The 20038-nt window shown below is 36.6% G+C and overlaps 1 protein-coding gene across 1 annotated transcript in view; it reads right to left on the bottom strand.

The window, feature by feature from the left end:
- Positions 1-18050, bottom strand: part of LOC101696832 (aldehyde dehydrogenase 1A1-like) — a 57910-nt gene extending 39860 nt beyond the window's left edge. The window contains exons 1-2 of the mRNA XM_087184107.1: positions 17845-18050; positions 2784-2888 (exon numbers count right to left, since the gene is read on the bottom strand). Of these exons, the coding sequence (XP_087040233.1) occupies positions 2784-2888; positions 17845-17907 (168 nt within the window). The 5' untranslated portion in view covers positions 17908-18050. The remainder of the gene's footprint in view (positions 1-2783; positions 2889-17844) is intronic.
- Positions 18051-20038: the final 1988 nt, after the last annotated feature.

Below are 20038 nucleotides of genomic sequence, written 5' to 3'. Positions count from 1 at the left end.
AATAATCAAAATTTAAAATTCCAAGTATTGTTTCTACTGAGTGTGTATTGCACTTGCATCTTACTTAAGCTAAAAATGTGAAGTTGAAACTATGTAAATTGTGGATCATCTGTATTTATAACCAAACTAGGATTATTTGGAATAAGAGAGATTTTTTAAAGTATAATCAGCTACAAGGAAATATTTTTCACAGTAATCCATTAGAGTAGTTTATCTCACTATAAAACTTAGGGGAATGATGAATATATACAATAAAATATCTGGCTTTATTGCTTGGCATCCTGAGAAATACATACATAGTTTATATTTTGAGCATTCAATTAATCATATTATTTATGGTTGGACAATACTTTTGTCATAAGTTCTACTCTTTTCCAATTAAATGCAGAAAGCACTGTTTAGTAAAAGAGACAGAGAAGCAAACCATAAGGAACTGAGTTGCCAGCATGATCTGTGAACACCACAGCTTATAAAATATACGCAGCTCTGTGTTTAAACAGATCTGTGTGACACAGCTTTCATTTCAGTCCTTCCACTCATTGTTCTGTCACTGGTTTCAGCCAAGTATAGGCTATCAGAGGTTTCCTGGCCCCTCAAAGGGATAAGAAGGAACTGGCTGCAAGACAAATTACTCTGCCATCTGAAAACGACATCCTTAGAGAATGCTGCTAAAAGTAAAGATATTCTTGTTCTTGTGTCTTGTGAATTATATCTTTCTCTTACTTCTGATATTTAATTTTATAGGAACATAAGTAGAGTCATGGTAGCTAATTTATATGTTTGGAACAACATAATCCAGGTTTATATTCAAATTCCATTGGTTTGGTCATTTTGGAGGCATCCAGCCATCCATATTGATCCCTCCATCCGTCCATCCGTCCATCCATGTAAAGATTTCATACACAATCCACCCGTAGCATTCTTCTCATTGGTCTGCTAATGATAGAACACTTCACTAAAGAGACTGACCTTTTGACATAGTCAATCAAATGGGAGGCACATACAGCCAAATCATCACTCCACTATCATATATTCCACGAATAACAATTAACCCTCAGTGTCTAAGGAACTGATTCCATAGACCACCTTACCAACAACCTAAATCCACAGATGGTAAAATCTCTTATTTAAATGGACTTGGTATTTTCATATAACCTACATATATTTTCAATTATCTCTATATTGCTTATTATACCTACTATACCATAAATGCTGTGCAAAGAGCTGTCATGCTATAATGTTTCAAGTATAATGATGAGAAAAAAATATTTGTACACATTTAGTACAGACACCTCTTGGGTAGGCTTAATTCATAGTTCATGCCAGCAACAACATCACCATGGTGGGTAACATGATTGCCTGCGACATTTACAATTTTTTTAAGTAAAGACCCACAAGCTGAGTATGTACACAATTTGAAAGATAATAAGCTCTCAAATTCCTCCTAGGCAATGGTAAGGAAAGACTGAACCCTTCAGCTACTCCCAGATCATACATTTACATATTAAATTTATTCAGAGATGAAGAAAATAGTTATGAGATGAGGTTTTACTTTTACACTTGTCATAAACACTCATTTTAATGTACATTTGTTTTTATCCCTACCAATTATTGTTAAGTCATGTTGTAGAAGCAGTTTTCAGGATTAGTCACCACAGCCTGAAAGAACCACTGAAGTGAAAATGGTTCCCACCTACATTTGTGCTTTGTTCTATAAATTCCATTTGTTCTTGTCCTTTCCCTTTTCATTTTGATACCACTGAGAGCCCATTGTTAGTCCCATTCTACTTACATTAAATCCCTAAAGCTTTTGGCTCATTATTTAAAGAGTCAGTTCCAGAATATTAGGTTTATTGTAACTGGGTAAATTACAAGATCCAGTACCCATATACTTATAACACAAGGGCTATAGACAAATACAATGTTCTGTAACCACATAGAAAAAAACAGTTCTTTCTGGAAAGATTTGAGAAGGCTTCAAAGAAGTATAAAGCCCCATAATGACTGAGGCTTTAGGTCCTGACACTTTTAAAGATCTTATTAGCAGTAAGATCTTTTTTTTTTTCCTGCTACAGGAGTCAAACTCAGGACCTTCCACTTGCCAGGTAGGTACAGTGCCACTGAGTTACATCCCTGGCCCAGCAATACAATCTTGAGTAAAGTATTCAACCTTTCTGTTCTGCTATTTTATCATCATTTTGAAATACAGCTAAAAATAGTATCTTCCTCTTAAGGTTTCTGTAAGTATTAAATTAATACTGCACTTAGAAATAAGAATTGCCTTCTTAATTTGGTTAGAATGTAACTATACTTTTAGCTAGTCATTCAACCTGTCATTTTAAAGGTATTCATTAATATTAATTTCATGATTTTTAATAAAATAACTTGACAATGTATTACCTAAAATAGAGTATCTAAAAATCATACATTAATTTTTAAAATTCATATAGCAAGTGAAAAACAATGATTTTATACTAATAAAAGATTTCTTTCCTCTTTCAAACTTGTGATTATCATTTACTGTAGAATCTTTTCATATAACAAATCTATTACACATTATTCCATTGAAAAACAAGGAAAACTATAAGAAAAGGAATAACTACAATATCTTGGCCATAACAGTCATCATCATTACCTGATGACCAAGTGCCCTTCATGAGTTAAGTCTGGCCCAGAAACATGTGTTTAAGGCATTTATTGAATTTTCAGTGGGGTTTGGGAGCTCAGAATGATGAGAATCAAAGGAACCTGATATAAAACAGAGCTAGAATTCAGTAACTCACCTTATCCCCTTCTTCTACCTGACAAATTATCTCTTCAGTTGCTGGGTTAATGACAGAAAATTTCTTGCCACTCACTGAATTATTCCATTCATTGTTTATGAAGATCTGTAGGGATACAGACAAAGTAAATTAAAAAGCATTTAAACAGTTACCAATTTTTGGAAGATTTTATGAATTTAAGCTGAAGCACCACACATGGCCTAAAAATTTTTCCCAACTAAATTAATGTTTTGATTGTAACTGGCATTTTTCATAGGAACACACATACGTATACACACGCATGTTTGCACAATAAACTGATTTTTTTGTTTCATGAATATATACGGTTTTCTCAATGCTTGAAAATACAGACTGTAGAAAACAATTTTATAAATGCTGTTTTCATAAAAGCATTTCCTAATTTATTTGTCTTCAAAGGAGAACAGGTACTAGATTTCTTAGTCATACCAATGACATGCATGCCGAAAATTTAGAATATTATTCTATGTGCACTATATCACAACAGAAGTTTAAAAAACCATCAGTGTGTCATTTATAATGTTTCGGTTTCAACTTTTGCACCTCTGAATTTTATTTCATTGAAAAACCAATTTGATGTTCATTTACCTTTTATTGGATAAAAATAACTGATAAAACCAAACTAAAGAATACTGTTATGTGATGAATAAGGCTATATTCTGTTTCTGACAAATGCTAGAGTTTTTTCATTTTTTTCACCCCTTTATTTCTAATTTATTTATTTTGTCATTATTGATACATGAAGCAGTCATAAGTAACTATTGGGTAATATATAGTACAGCTTTTTGACCACTAGAATTAATTCATTTAGTTTTGAATCAGATATTTGATAAGTGCATTTCTAAAAGAATGTTGCCTTATGCACTGGGCTTATAAAATATATCTTATTTCAGATATCCATCCTTACTTGATATTTAAAGATACATATCAGGGGCTGGGGATTTAGCTCAGTGGTTTCACCACCTGCTGTTCAAACACAAGGACCTGAGTTCGATCCCAGGTACCAAATAAATAAATAAATAAATAAATAAATAAATAAATAAATATAAAAATAAAGATATGCATCCATAGTTCAATCCTGAATGTATCAAAACACCATTCCCCAAGTTTTAAGTTAGTTTTATGCTAGCAGCAAGTCACTGAAAACTAAAAACTTCCCAGTGATGTCTATCAAAATTATACATTCTGCACATGAGTACACTATATTAGTGATTTGCTACACAATGGGCTGGAGGACAAACCTTTCTATTTGCCTGTTCACACCAATTCAGTTATTCACACAAAAAGCAACATCATCCTATATTTGTCGAAGAATTCAAAAGAATGGTAGTGCCAGGATAGAACTGACAGGAAAGGATGCATGCATGAATAAATAAAGGATGGAGTCCCAAATAGTTCTGATGAAGAGATCAGATGGAGAAAGACACACTTATTAGGGTCTAAGAAAGAGCACCATCAAATTCTCAATTCACAGACAGTGTAACTGAATAGAGACGAAGCACACAAAACTTGCCCTATTATCCTTCAAAAACAATAAATGTTGGCATCTGTTTTCAACTTGAAGGAATATAAATTTAAAGCCCCAACTGGTGCAGCACCTATCAGAGTGAAGCAGTGCATAAGCTATCAGAAACACTTTGTAGAATCCCATAATTACTCTTAAATTGTATTTTCTTTTATGCACCCTTAGCCCTTATCACTTAGTGTTTCTCTTCCCCAGGGATGGGTGGGAAACACTTTAGTCAGTGTGCCTCAAACTCAGCCCACTGTCATCTTTAGGCTTTGGCTGCTTTATCCCTCTATTGAAGCCCCTGATCTCTCTCTCTCTCTCTCTCTCTCTCTCTCTCTCTCTCTCTCTCTCTCTCTCTCTCTCTCTCTCTTTCAAGAACACACATAATCCCTACATCCCTACTCATTTTTCATACCACATTTTTCCTTAGTACTTTTTTAGCCTCTCCCTGCCCGATGTCTGCCTCATTAAAATTTAATTTTTACCTCATTACTAGAATCTTCCTCACCTAACCAAGTTCACTTTTGTCTAAATGCCTCCTCAGAGCACATCAGTGCTCCCTCCTTAAGCTCCTTAGCATGACACTTAAAGTTGTTTACGATTTGGCCCCAATATCCTTTTCCAACCTGTAGTCCTGCTGTCACTGTTTCAAATGCCATGCCCTTCTTTACTCCACATCTTTATTAATTAGGTTCTTCAGATGGGAGTTTGCTATATTCTTCTTGTATTTGAATGTCTGGATTAATACATCATCTTCTCATGAAGATTTCACTAGTTTCTCCAATTGTATCTACTCTTTCTTTCTAAAACTATGTGCTACTATTTAACAATAATTACTTATTTATTTATTCTGCTTCTTTGTTAAATATCCACATATCAGCCCATGAAATTTCCAATGTAAAACAAAAGACTTCATTATACTTGCCTTAGATTTTTAAATCAACTTTTAAAAACTTGCTAATAATGCCTTCCCCTTGCCCTCAAAGACATAATTCTGTATCTCTTTAGACTTTATCTCTCTAAACTAAGGGAATTTGTAAGTCTCATTTTGTAAGAAATATACTCAGAATTCTACCACTTTACAATTCAGTTTTACTAAACAGAATAAAAAGAAAACATACAGAATTGATTTTGTTTTGTTAGCCTTTTGGTGAGACTTTCCAGTTCTTGTTTGAGTCCTTTTATTTTTAGGTCTGTGCTAAATTTTGGTTTCAAATTCTGAATAATATGAGCTGAATACCTTTTAGTTTTGTTTTACTCCCTTCATCTAATCACTTTGGGTGAAAAAATCGTTACAACATAAACTGTACATAAATTTCCTTCTTCAGATTAAAGTCAGTTAATGTTTGTGAAAATGAATATTAATTTAAAGTAAAAAGACAGTTTATGTAGCATCCTTCATGCGACTGAGGCAGTAATCTGCAGATATTTCCAAATCACCAGCCACAGCACTGAATTATGTATTTCTAACCTCCAATACAGGAGAACATTGTGAATCCAAGGGTGTTTGAACTTGTGCTTGTATTACCATAATCCTGAATGGTGACGCTCTGTTTCATCAGGAAAGTGTTCATCAAATAATGAGCAAATACTGGAGATGTACTTTGGAAGATACAGGAGGAAAATGTGAGATGACTCAGTCATGGCCCTGCCTCCAGGCGTGTACAATCTAAGACAGTGATGGCAAAACTTGTAGAGACGAGTGCCCAAACTATAACCCCAAACCCACTAATTTATCTCAATGTCCCAACACTCCAATTATCTGAATATTGAGGTTTTATTTTAGAAAAAACAACTCATACACTAACATCTTTTGTCTTAAAAGAAAAACAAACACATGTATGCCATATGTTCACCACCACTGATCTAAGAGGAGCATGTAATTATCTGGAAATCAGCCAGTAAAGTTAGACTGTACAAATAGCTAAAGAAGTGCTTTCATCAATACATTATATAGTGAGACTCATGGGAGAGAAGATGGGCTGAATGAACCCATTTTGAAGGATAGAATGAGGTGGAATCGGTGGGAAAAAAGAAAAATAATGTGCAAAGAGAAGGACCAATCTTATGATTTTTACAACAGAGTAAAGAAAGTGCCCCACACTGAGAGCTCCTGTTGAATCAAGTCATAGTAAGGCCTGACAAGGAAATTGAAATTGGTTTGGGGTGAATTTTGATTCCCCAAGTAAGAGGCTTGAACTATATTCTGAATCAAATGGATGCTTTTGAAATACTAATTTTAAAGTACCAAAAATTCTTTGAAGTAAAGAAACCACAGTCTATGAAATTAGCCCAGTGTCTATTTTAGTAAGCCAAATATGAGATCAGAAGACTCTAGAGCAGTAGACAGTAGTAGCCTTTGAGTTAGGAATTATTTACATTCTCCCACAAGTAAACCTTTTAGGAATAAGAGAGAACACAGTACAGATAATATGATTACTGAAGTAGCTGTAAAGGTCAGGTATTTCACCATTATTTTTAGTCCCCGGATGATGGAGAATTTAGGAACTACCTTAATTACCTTTTTAATATTTTAATTTCCTTGGTTCTACATTTGTATTTGCCTTCTAGCTTCCTGTGTGACCGTATGTGTTTGCATAATCACAATCCTGTATAACAAGTGGTTATATAGAGTAGTCTAGGCTAATGAATGTTTATTATAATAGCTATAAAATCTGTTTTAAGTCTGGTGCAATGATGTATATTGGAAACAACCTGATTCTTTAATTTCCTGTCTGCCTTCAGCAAGGTTAGTGGAAAAGGAATGATGCTATAAAAGCAAAATATTCATGGGTCCTATTAAACCTTTATAATTTTTTATGAATTGTAATTATGAATTTTAGACTTGGGATAGTTGGAGTAATATATATGTACAATGAACATCAACTGTAACTTCACAGTATTGATTAGAATTATGGGTGTCTATGCATACTCTTGGAATTCAAGTGTTTTATTTTCTTTGGAGAAACAATCAATGGGAATGTCAAGACAATTTATAAATTGATTTCTACTCTTAATTTTGGATATGCTAGACTTAAAGAGATGCATCATACTATCTTTGTTAAGCAACTACCCATTTCCTTGATGCAGTTTATTGTTTTGGTCATATTTTTTTAAAAAAACTTTGTCTTTTCAGAGTAACATTTATTATGTCTTACTACGTTTGGTATAAACCTATACATTTTTTTAAAAAAAACAATGTCCTCCAAACATTTCTGCCTTAGATCAAGTGGTATTTTACTAAGGGGTGAAAGAAAGACCTATTACCCTTATCTGCTAATAAGAGATTTTGGAGTCTGTTTGGAGCCTGATTCCCTCTAACAATGTCCTGTAAATTCAACTTACCACTTCAGCACTACTACAGAGCCCAGTAGGCAAGCATCTCTGTGGTCTTATAAGGGAAACTAATACTTTCCCGGTGTCAGAGAGCTTTGAACAGGTCCCATTTTCAGTGAACAAAAGAATTCTATTAAGATATTCCAAAGGAGGGAGAAGATAATCAGAGTCCCCGTATAACTTTTCCTGTGTAGATTTCCAACCCTGAAAGCTATGTCGACGCAAAGAGGATGATGAATATTCATGTAAACATGCAGGGAGTAGTAATGTGTGTTGTAAATATTTTCTCAACTTTAGGAACCTAAAGGAGTACCAAAGGCTGGGGCAGGGGGAGGACAAGAGGGGAAAGAAACAGATGAAAGAAAAGGATGAATAAACAATAAGGGTATGTGGAATATAGGAGGTTTGTTAAACATGTAAAAGCATCCAAGGTAGATCTCTGGCATCAACCTCAAGTTCAAACCCTGATGCACCAAAGCAAAATGTTGATCAGAAAACATTTCTACTTTTTAAAGAAGAAAAATGTAAAAGGAAATTGAAGAGGAGAAAACAGAGGGAAGAAAAATATTTAACTGTATTCAGAGGGATAAAATAAAAAATGAGAGCATGACTAAAACAAAATATGAGAAACACAATTTTCCCTTCATTTCTCCTTTGTATTATAATCTGAGTTCAGTAAAATGAGTGTATACTCTCTGCTCTGTATTTAAATTATCCTTCAGCTTTTTCAGGCTAGCCAGGGAAAGAGAAAAGATGCTACCTTTCCTTAGAGCCATATACTCACTGTGCCTGCAAATATTAACAGTATTTGTCAGCCGGCAGATGATGAGGACCTGGGCTGTGTGGAGCCCTGCTCGTCCTCATACCCTGTCACCCAGCCACCAGCTTAGCCTGCAGCCCCACCCACCTCTGGGCTCCTGGCTGTGTGGCTACCTGGTTCCACACTACAGAGGCACAGGGGATCATAAAGGCCATTGTCCTGAGCTCCAGAAGATAGAGCAGAAGTGAACAGAAAGAGGGCCTCTCTCGAGCTGCTTGATGCAAACTAAAGCACACTGGAAGAGTGAATTTCTGCCAAAAGGGCACACCAGATCACCATACTGGGTAAGTTGGAGGGATCATCACCTCCCATCAGAAACTGGACTATCTTCAGTGGAAGGGCAGCTGGAACCTACAATAGAAACTTGCAGTGTTCAACCCTGCAGGAGGACAGGGAGTTCAACTTCTTACTTGCAGCCAGAAATCTTCCTGAATCTCATGGGTCTGCTACTATCTTTCTGAGACTAATTGACTTATATCTGCACACTGCTGCCCACTTTTTCTATTGTGACAGCATTGACATACCCTGAAGGAGACCCTTCATTTTTATTTTTTATTTGATATTTTCAAAAAAAATTTTTTGCCCTTATTTTAATTTTAATTTTTTCTACTCTTCAAATTTTTATTTTTCTCTTCTTTTCTACTTTCTTTTCACTTTTCTTTCCCTCTCTCTTTCACTCATTCTCTCGCTGTCCCATGTTGTTCTCCATCTCCGTTTTTGTCCCTCTTCTGGAACTAATTCAGATTTCTTCTTTTTCTTTTCTTCTCTTTTTCCTTCTCTTGATTGTCATCAGTTTCTTTTTTTCTTTTTTTTTCTTTTTTGCAGTACTGGGGATTGAACCCAGGACCTTGCACTTGCAAAGCAGTCATGGTGCCATTGAGCTAAATCCCTGGCCCAATTGTCATCAGTTTTAAAGGAAAGTAAATACACTTTCTAGCCTTCCTATTGCTGTTAGGTTGTTCTGTTCTCCTCTTTGTTCTTTCATTCTGTCTTTTCCTCTTGTCTTCAACAATTTCTTAGAGTTTTCATAATCTTCCTGTGTCCTCTGGCCTCACTGTTAACCTTTCCCTATTCCTCTACCTATCTATCCCTCCCTCCCCAACTCCTTCTAACTCCCCATGCTGATAGGTAAAGTTGCTATATTGGAGAGTTTATTCACTGTAAACATATGTTGGGCTGGTCCTTGATTTTGCTTTAATCCACACAACTAAAGGTGATAGATTAATAACTACCACAAATTGTCATTTTCTAAGCTGTGCTTCATGCTACAGTTTTGTTGATTGTACCACTTGGGCTAAGGTGTTTTGATTGCTCTAATCAGTTGCCTTTCCTGGTTTAATGAAAATGAGAGAGCCACAGAGTCATTAGAGACTAAAAACCTAAAGGCCAGCTATATTTGGAAGACACCTCTGAGAAGCAATCATTCCATAAAGATTCTAAATACAAGCAACAAAGATACTTACAATAAGCAATTTTGAAGTATCAACCCAGGAATTAAACCAAGGACAGTACCAAAAACAAAAATGAGAAGACATTTAAGCAAGGCACAAAGTCAGACTTCCATCTCACTAAAGGCAAATTCTGGGGGAAACAAGGTGGAAAAGTATGATAATCAACAACCTGGACCCCATGAACTGATAGCACAGGAAGTAACAAAACAGATGAATGAGGCTCTAGAAAAATTCAAAACAGAAATAAATTCCCAGATAACTACAGAGATGGGGAGCAGAGTGAAAGACATGATTAGAGGCTCTAGAACACAAACAGATAAAAAAAAAAAAAAGATGAGCTCAGAAACATGCTGGAAGCTATGAATGCCCAGCATAAGAAAGAAATGGAAACCACAATCTCCCAAAATAAGAAAGAAATGAAATGCATGAAACAGATTCAAACAGATATCCAGGAGATTAAAAACTCCATTGAAAGTATTCACAGCAGATTAAGGGAAAGTGAAGATAGAATATCAGATATAGAAGACAGGATTGTGGTTACTGACCATGAAAACAGAGATTTCTTCAAAATAGTAAGGGACCATGAGAAATCAATCCAGAAGCTGCTAGATGATGCAAAGAAGAATAACATAAGCCTGACAGGAGTCCATGAAAAAGCAGGAGAAAGTACAATTGACATAAAAACTGTTCACACACAGAAGTAGTAGTACAAAACTTTCCAGACAAAGGTAGAGAATTGAACACACAGATAAGTGAGGCATATAGAACTCCAATTAGCCGTGATCACAAAAAAATCTACACCTAGACATATAATAGTCAAGTTCCCAGAAATCCAACAGTAGAACAAAATCCTACAAGCAGTTAGAGAAAAGAAACAAATAACCTACAAGTGAAAGCCCATTAGAATCCCATCTGACTTCTCGGCACAAACCCTCAAGCCAAGAAGAGCCTGGAGTGAAGTGTTTCAAGCCCTAAAAGACAATAACTTCTAACCTAGACTGTTGTATCCTACAAAATTATCTTTCAAAATCAAAGAGGAAATTAGATACTTCAATGACAAAGACTACCTGAGTAATTTCATGAACATCAAACCAGCACTCCAGATAATTCTAAACAATATTCTAGAAAAAGACAATGAAAGTCACAACTCCATGAGGCCCAAAAGAGGGAAGCCACCAGGCAAGGCAAGAAACTAAAGGGAAAGGGGGGAAAATAAAAAATAAAAGAGCCAACAACAGTAAAACATCATGATAAGGATGAGTCAGTATCAATTATAACCATCAATGTTAATGACTCAACTCATCCATCAAAAGAAATAGACTGCCAGAATGGATTAATAACCCAAATCTAGCAATATGATGTATTCAAGAAACACACCTAAGTCAAAAAGAAATTCATAGACTGAAAGTAAAAGGATGGAAAACAGTTCTCCATGCAACAGGAATCTGGAAAAAAGCAGGGGTAGCAATCTTATTTGCAGACAAAGTAGATTTGAAACCAAAACTAATTAAAAGAGACAAAGATGGTCACTACATCCTTGTGCAGGGAACAATCCAAGAGGAAGAGATGACAATCCTAAATATATATACACCAAATACAAATACCCCTAACTATACAAAACAAATATTAACGGATATGAAAACCAAATAAGCACTAATGCAATTGTTGTTGGGGATCTCAGTACCCCACTATCACAAATAGACAGATCATCTAGACAAAAAATCAACAATGAAATTCTAGAACTGAATCAAGCTATTGAACAAATGGACTTAATAGATGTTTACAGAGTGTTCCACCCCACAAAATCAGAATATACATTCTTTTCAGCTTCACCTGGGTCATTCTCCAAAATAGACCACATGCTAGCTCATAGGACATGTCTAAGTCATGCAAAAGAATTGAAGTTACCCCCTGTATATTATCAGATCATAGTGCAATAAAATTGCAGATCAATACATAAGAAACTACAAATACCCCACAAACACATGGAAATTGAATAACACTCTCCTGAACAATGAATGGGTCACAGAGGAAATTAAAGAAGAAATTAGACAGTTTCTACAAGTAAATGAAAATGACACTGCAACATACAGGAATCTATGGGACACAATGAAAGCAGTTCTAGGAAGGTAATACGTAGCAGTGAATGTCCATATTAGGAACACAGAGAGAACTCAAATAAATAGCCTAATATGGAACCTCAAGCTCCTAGAAAAATAAGAGCATGACAAACCCAAAGCTCATACAAGAGAGGAAATTTTAAAGATCAGAGCAGAAATCAATGCAATGGAGACTAAGAGAGTGACACAAAAAAATCAATGAATCACAGTTGGTTTTTCAAAAGAATGAATAAAATTGATAAATCTTTAGCCAACCTTATCAGAAAAAGGAAAGAAAAGGCTCAAATCCATGCAATTAAGAAAGAAAAATGTGACGTCACAACAGATCCAGCAGAAATCCAGAGGATCATCTAAACCTAGTTCAAGAACCTGTACTCTAATAAAATGGAAAATACAGAAGAAGTGGACAGATTCCTAGATACATACGAATTGCCAAAGCTAAATGAAGAAGATATAGAAATTCTAAACACCCCGATTACAATGAGTGAAATTGAAAATGTAATAAAAAATTTACCAACAAAGAAAAGCCCAGGTTCTGATGGCTTCACTGATGAATTCTACAAAACATTTAAAGACTATAGCCACTACTCTTTAAACTCATCAATGAAATTGAAAGGGAAGCAATACTTTCACATTCATTCCTGGAAGCAAGTGTTACTTTGATTCCAAAACCAGGGAAAGACCCAACCAAAAAAGAGAGCTATAGGCCAATCTCCCCAATGAACATAGATGCAAAAATCCTCAAAAAGATACTAGAAAACAGGATATAGAGGGTATTAAAGAAGATCATTCACCCTGACCAAGTCAGATTTGTCCCAGGGATGCAAGGATGGTTCAACATAAGTAAATCAAGAAATGCAATACACTATATTAACAGAGTCAAGGACAAAAACCATATGATCATCTCCATAGACGCAGAAAAAGAATTTGAAAAAATCCAACACCTATTCATGATAACAACTCTACAGAAAATTGGAATAGAAAGTCTTTATATCAACCTGATTGAGCCTTCTATGAAAAACCAACAGCCAACATCATACTAAATGGTCAAAAACTGAAAACTCTTATGCTGAAATCAGGAACAAGACAAGGATGCCCACTATCACCACTCCTGTTCAATTTAGTTCTGGAAACATTAGCCAGAGCAATGAGAAAAGAGAAAGAAATGAAAGGAATAAAGATAGGACAAGAAGAAGTGAAACTGCTCTTATTTGCTGATGATATGATACTTTACATAAAAGACACAAAAAACTCCACCCAAGGACATCTAGACTTAATTGACAGATTCAGTAGTGTCATTGGATACAAGGTCGACACTCAAAAATCATAGCTTTCTTGTACACAAATAACAGACTCACTGAGAGAGAAATTCGGGAAATGATTCCTTTTACAATAGCATCCCCCAAAATGAAATATCTAGGAATCAATCTAACAAAGGAAGCAAAAGACCTCTACACTGAAAACTACAGCACTCTGAAAAAAGAGATTGAAGAGGATGTAAGAATATGGAAAGACATCCCTTGCTCCTGGGTAGGAAGAACCAATAGAGTGAAAATGGCCATACTTCCAAAACTGCTATATAGATTTAATGCAATGCCAATTGTAATTCCAACAATATATTTCACAGAAGTATAGAAAACAATCCAAAAATTCATTTATAACCAGAAGAGAACTAGAATATCAAAAACATTTCTAGGCAACAGAGATATGGTGGGAGTATCACAATCCCCAACTTGAAACTATACTACAAAGCTACTGTGATAAAAACAACATGGTACTGGCAAAGAAACAGACCTGAGGACCAGTGGAACAGATTAGAAGATGCAGAAACAACTCCAGACACACTTAGACGAAGGAGCCAAACATACTCACTAGAAGAAAAATAGCCTCTTTAATAAATGGTGCTGGAAAAACTAGGCTTCAACTTGCCAAAGAGTAAAACTAGATCTATATCTCTCACCATGCACTAAACTAAAATTGAAATGGATTAAAAATCTAAATATTAAAACAGAAACACTGAACTGACTGGAACATAGGTTAGGTAGAACTCTTGAAGACATTGGTGTAGGAAAAGATTTTATGAACAAAACTTCAGTTGCCAATGAACTAGCACAATCAACAAATGGGATCTCTTCTTATTAATTTTTTTTTTTTTTGGTACCAGGGATCGAACTCAGGTCCTTGCGCTTGCAAGGCAGGTTGCAGAACCACTGAGCTAAATCCCCAGCCCATGGGATCTCTTTTTATTAAAAAGCTTCTGCAGAGCAAGAGAAACCACCAACAGTGTGAAGAGACAACACACAAGGGAAAAAAATTTTCACCTGATGTTCCTCAGACAAAGGTCTACTACCTAGAATCTAGAAAGAACTTAAAAAAAAATGAGACCTCCCAAATTTAAAGACCCAATCCAAAAATTGGCATTTGAAATGAACAGACCCTTCTCAGAGAAAGAAGTAGAAATAGCAAATAAACATATGAAAAAAATGTTCAACATCACTGGTTATTTGAGAGATGCAAATGAAAACAATGCTGAGATTCCACTTCATCCCAGAAAGAATGGCTGCTATCATGAAATCAACCAATAGGAAATGCTAGTGGGGCATGGGGAAAGAGGAACACTACTTCACTGATGGGAGAATACACTGGTGCAACCCCTGTGGAAATCTGTATGGAGATGCCTCAAAAAACAAATGGGACTGGAAGTCCTATTTCACCTAGCTATTCCCCTGCTGGGTATCTTCCCCATAGAATTAAAAGTACCATACCACAGTGATATGTATGCACCCATGTTCATAGCAGCATAGTTTCTAATAGCTAAAACTTGGAAACAGCTCAAATGCCCATCAACTGGAGACTGGATAAAGATAATGTGGGGTTTTTTTTTTAATGAAATGGAGTACTACTCAGCCATAAAAAATGAGAAATTAGAGGTGTTTACAGCTAAATGGATGCACATTGAGGCAACACTCTTAAGTGAAATAAATAGGACACATGTGTAAATACTGAGTAGTTTCTCTACTGTGAAAAACTGAAAGTGTAAATAAGGACTAAAAGGTATAATAGATAATGTGAAATAGGAAGAAAAAGGGCAAAGGGGAAGGGGAAGTGGGAGGGGTAGGGAAAAGGCAAGAAGGGAATGGAATTAATATGAGAAAATGGAAAAATGGAATCAAAGTCATTGTAAATAGGGAGGGATGGAAGGGTTGAAGGGAGGCAGTGGAAGAGGGAAATATAAGAACCAAGAGAGACTATGTAAAGGTGCAAATTTCTGATGATGAATGTCATTATACTGTATACCTAAAATGTACCAATAAAATTAAGTTTTAAAAAAAAATTTTCCTTTCAGTTAGTTCAGCAATAAGACTGAGTGGTCCCAGAGCATCCATCACAGGCTCCTATACATCACACTGTCGTCTCTCTCCATGAGCCCAGGTAATTCTAATTCCAAGAGGGAGGGAGATTAAACTCCTTCTTGATACTGGAGGCTTGTTCTTTGTTTCCCACTAATTCCAGCCTGCCTTCCTCAGTCAATATGACCATCAAAGTGAGAGAGATCACCCCTCCACATGGAACTGTGCAACTATGGGTTAACTGTGTTGTTAGGCAACTATGGGTTAACTTGTAACTATGCTCTTTGTGGAATGTACTTGAGTAGCCATGCCAACTTCTGTGATCTGTCACCAAAGGAGGAAAACCGACTCAGAAAGTCCTGCCAGAACTCCTTCCTCTCCCCCTCTGCACTGCTGTGCTTTGTGTAAATCCTGCTTGCTATATTCCCAGGAAAATTCCAATGGAATTTAGCTCCATAGATGTAAAAAGAGGTATATAAGGAAGCACAAAGTTCTGTTCAGGGCTCTTCAGACTGACAGGAGTCACTTGGTGAGCCGCTGGCATCATTAAAAGCTACATTTTGCTGCTATGTTTTTATTAAAGAGTTATCTCTTGAGGGTCCTCAGTGTTTCCTGCTTCAAGAGGAACAATCATGAAATGAAAAGCCACATATTTTTCATTGCCCTTTAGCTACAGTTGGCACGATTTTCTGTTTTCTCATGCCTTTCTAATTAGGCCAAAAAGCCCATCCTCTCTGCTAGGATGAGATAGATATCTGATCTCTTCTAAATATCACTGTGTATATGCACCCACGATTAGGGCTCTGCCTTCTCCTAGTAGAGACAGAGGTTATTCCAAAAGTCTGGGCTAGTCAAAAAATTAAAAAAATGAAATGTGCAATAGAGCATTACCTGTACTTATTCATTTAAAGGATACTACTACTTTTCCTCACCAAAGACAATCTTTTGCGACTTGAGGGCTAAAAAGGGATTACAGCCCATAATCAACAAAAGTGGAAGGCCTCCTTAAGCCTTGTCATAGCCCTGGCACATTCAAGAACCCAGTGGAGAGTGGAGACTATTTCAAGTTCTTTGACTAGTAAATTCGGCAGTAGTTCCTTTACTTCTTATGGTTCCTAACCTGTACACCATTTTGTCCCAGAGTCCTGAAGATACTGCATGGTTTACCATTTTAGATTTAAAACAAATGTTTTCTGTATACTCCTTTACCCTGACTCACAATTTCTTTGTACATTTAAAGACCCCTCTGATCAGGATACTCAGTTTATCTCAGTATCTTGTTGCCCCAAGGGTTTAGAGACAGCCCTCACTTATTTGGACAAATCCCCTTCTATCTAAAGTCCTACACATGTGGATGACATCCTCTTATGTGCCCCTTCTGAGAAACCATCAGACCAGGGCACCCAACCCTATTAACCCTTTTACCCAAGAGAGAATACAAAGTTTCTTGATCTAACACACAACTTTGTAGCTCCTCTGTAGAACACCTTGGTCTAATTCTCTCCATGGAAATTTAAAGGTCACGAAAAGAGGGTATTAAACCCATTACTCCTTTACCTTTTTGAAAACTTTAAAACAATTCAGGGGATCTGGGGACATCACAGGCCTTTGGCATTTCTAGATTCCAGGTTTTGGTGAGATAGCAAAACCCGTTTATCAGTTATCAAAAAATTCTTAAAAATATAATACTTGTATTTTAATATGGGAACCAAGCTCTCACAGGATTTTAAAAAACTCAAACAAGCACATCTACTCACTCCTACATTAAGTCTCCCTATAGGACAATACTTTAACTTATGTGTTTCTAAGAAAAATAAAACCACCCAAGACCGAGGGCCTACACAGTAGCTGATAGGAAATTTGAGCTGGAAACTGGACGTAATCACCAAGAGCTGGCCAGCCTGTTTTGGAACTGTGACAACAGTGTTCCTTCTGGATCTGACAGCCTCTGAACCAACCTTTACAAAGGATCTTACTGATTTTACTCCTCTCAATGTGGCTGTAATCCTCTCCTCCAAAGGGGCTTCATGGCTCTCTGGTACGGGCCTGCTTAAATACAAGGCGCTGCTTACTAAAGTCCACTAATCTCTGCTACAAGAATCTTTCACAAAGAAGGGAATTCCTTTCACTTGGAAATATTCTAAGAAATAAATTAATGAGGGTCTGGGGATTTAGCTCAGTGGCGCCGCTGCCTGCCTCAAAGGTGCAAGGTCCTGAGTCTGATCCCCAGTACCAAAAAAAAAGAAAAGAAATAAATTAATGAAACATTGTCTTATGAAATTTAGACTTTATTATATGATTAGACCACCAAACCCAAACTTTCATTTTAAACAAGGCTTTATTTTGTATTTGTAAAGGGCTCGTTACACAAATTTAGTTAAATTGAACTTTTATGCTTCAAACCGACATACCTTATGGAAACCCAAGGCAAAGCAGCACATACAAGCTGTACTAACCTTAGTATACTGAATCTTCAAATCAGTCAGTGGGGCAGGTATGGCTGGTTTTGCTGAAGACATTTCTGGTTCAGCTCCTGGAACACAGGTGACAGGCTCAGCAATTTGATTCTGATACAGCACTCGGCTTTATTTGTTCCTTTTTATCTGTACTGCCTAAAGTTTATTTGCATGTTGGGATATGATTGGATGAACAGACTGGGAGCAAAAGAGAAAGTACACTACTTATTTGTAACATCTAGGCCAAAAAACTTTTGACTTTGAACCTAAATCCTTGAGAAATCAGCACTGCAACACTGAAATAGCACCAGGAGACAGGGCACTATTTGCAGATGAATTAATTTACAAACTGGAAACTTGTGATAAGGATATGCAGCAAAGCTGCTCGTGCCAGTAAACAGAGTTATTATTATTATTATTGGATTTTCATAATTTTTTATGCTACTGTGTAACTTTCCACTCTCTGATAGACTTGGAATCAGAGAATCTGGGAACTGAAAGAGTCCAAAAGGTCAGTTGCTCTCAGTAGAAGATGGGAGGAAAACCCTTCACCAGGAGTCTCAGGACAAGGCCTGCAGCAAAGCAGCCATCTTCCAGAGAACCAGGGGTTGGAGGGGAACAAAGGCCCTTTAGGCTCTACCCTAAGCCAGCTTTTTAAACCTAATTGTTCAGGGATATTTTCAGTGCTGGGTGAGTATACCTACTGTGATTTCAGAAGACCTAAATTATATATATTTTCTGTGCAGAAACAGAAAAGTCAGCAGGCATACAGTACAGAGTCCCCACAATCAGCAAAGTGACAAAGTCATTTGTGAAAATCCATTTAAAACTAAAGGAAATTCTGGCTTTGAAAGGTGTTTGCCTTTGTCAATCACTGCTATAGACAAGCATACAAAAATTTGAAACAAGACTCCTAAGTAATTCAAATTCTTGGTGTTCAAGCTGGAAACTTGCAATAAGCACCATTTAAAAGTGACCTAGTCTCATGTTAAGTACCCTGTTTTATTGCATTGAAGCTCCCAGCAAAAATTCTAATAAGAACAAGATAAATGTTTTGGATGCTCTGATTATTATGAATTAACAGAAAGAATTTCCTTCCAGTGAAACTGCTAACTTCCCTGAATATGGATTGAGATGGGAAAGCTATTATTGATTAGTTTTCTCAAAATAGAAATAGGAATCTCAGTTTTCTTTCCATCTTCATTTGGTATCCCCATTCTGTAGACCTAGAAAGAGTGAGTGGCTTACTGATAATCACAGATCTAATAAGCACAAGGCCAACATTTCAGTGTCATCTCAGGCCTGTCTCTCCCCAAAGCCCGGGTCTGGCCCTGACCCCCACCCCACTTCACGTCACCCATAAGAAGATTCCCAGATAGGTTCAAGAATCAGCAGCTGTGCTGCTCCCTGTGCATAGTCACCCACACAGGCGCTTAAGCCTAACTTTTTATTCATCTAAGGCGGGAACTGGCACACCTTTTTGTGTTATGGGACAGATCATAAATACCTGTAGGTTCCTGGGCCAGAGGATTTCTGCTATAACTTCCTCTACTTTGTTTAAAAGAAAATGTAGACAGTAGCTAAATTAATGAGTGCAGACATTTTTCAATAAAATTTTGTTTACAAAAAGGTGGAAGGCAGGAGACATTTTTGTGGCATAGGCCAGTCCTCTAGATTCTAAGGCAATTCCATTCCATTCCAAAGTCCTAGACTACCCTGAACCTCCTACTTGATGAACAGATAGACCTTTCTGTGTCCTTTCAACATTTCTCCTTTTCTCTCTCAAGGCTTTTCTTCTGATAAGTATAACTGTTTTCTCTTTCATAAATGTGTTTTGAGTTAAATGCACAATTACGCAATGTCTGTTATGTAACATGCAGGGGGTGCTGCAGCCAGGCCCAAGCAGCTGTGTTTTGCTGCTTTTTTCTGCCCTCGGCTTCACAGTTGTTTGTAGATTCAAACACTGGTTTATCTGAGGTCCAGGCAGTGAAAATACCAGGCTTCATAACTCATTTGGCATGTCATCTCATTCTTTGGATGAGCACATTTTTGTTTGTTTTGCTGCTGGACAATTTCATAAGAATAGTCTCTCTATAATAGGCATTACCGAGTGGGGCATGGGGATGCACACCTGTAATTCCAGCAAAAGGGAGGAGGAGCAGGAGGATCACCCTGAGGTCCAGGCCAGCTTGGG

This window comes from Heterocephalus glaber, unplaced genomic scaffold, assembly GCF_053883595.1.
Source record: "Heterocephalus glaber isolate CG9 unplaced genomic scaffold, H.glaber_assembly_v1.0 deba00001481, whole genome shotgun sequence".
Lineage (NCBI taxonomy): Eukaryota > Metazoa > Chordata > Mammalia > Rodentia > Bathyergidae > Heterocephalus > Heterocephalus glaber.
Note: the sequence above shows the minus strand (reverse complement) of the source record. Positions and strands in the feature narration are given on the sequence as shown.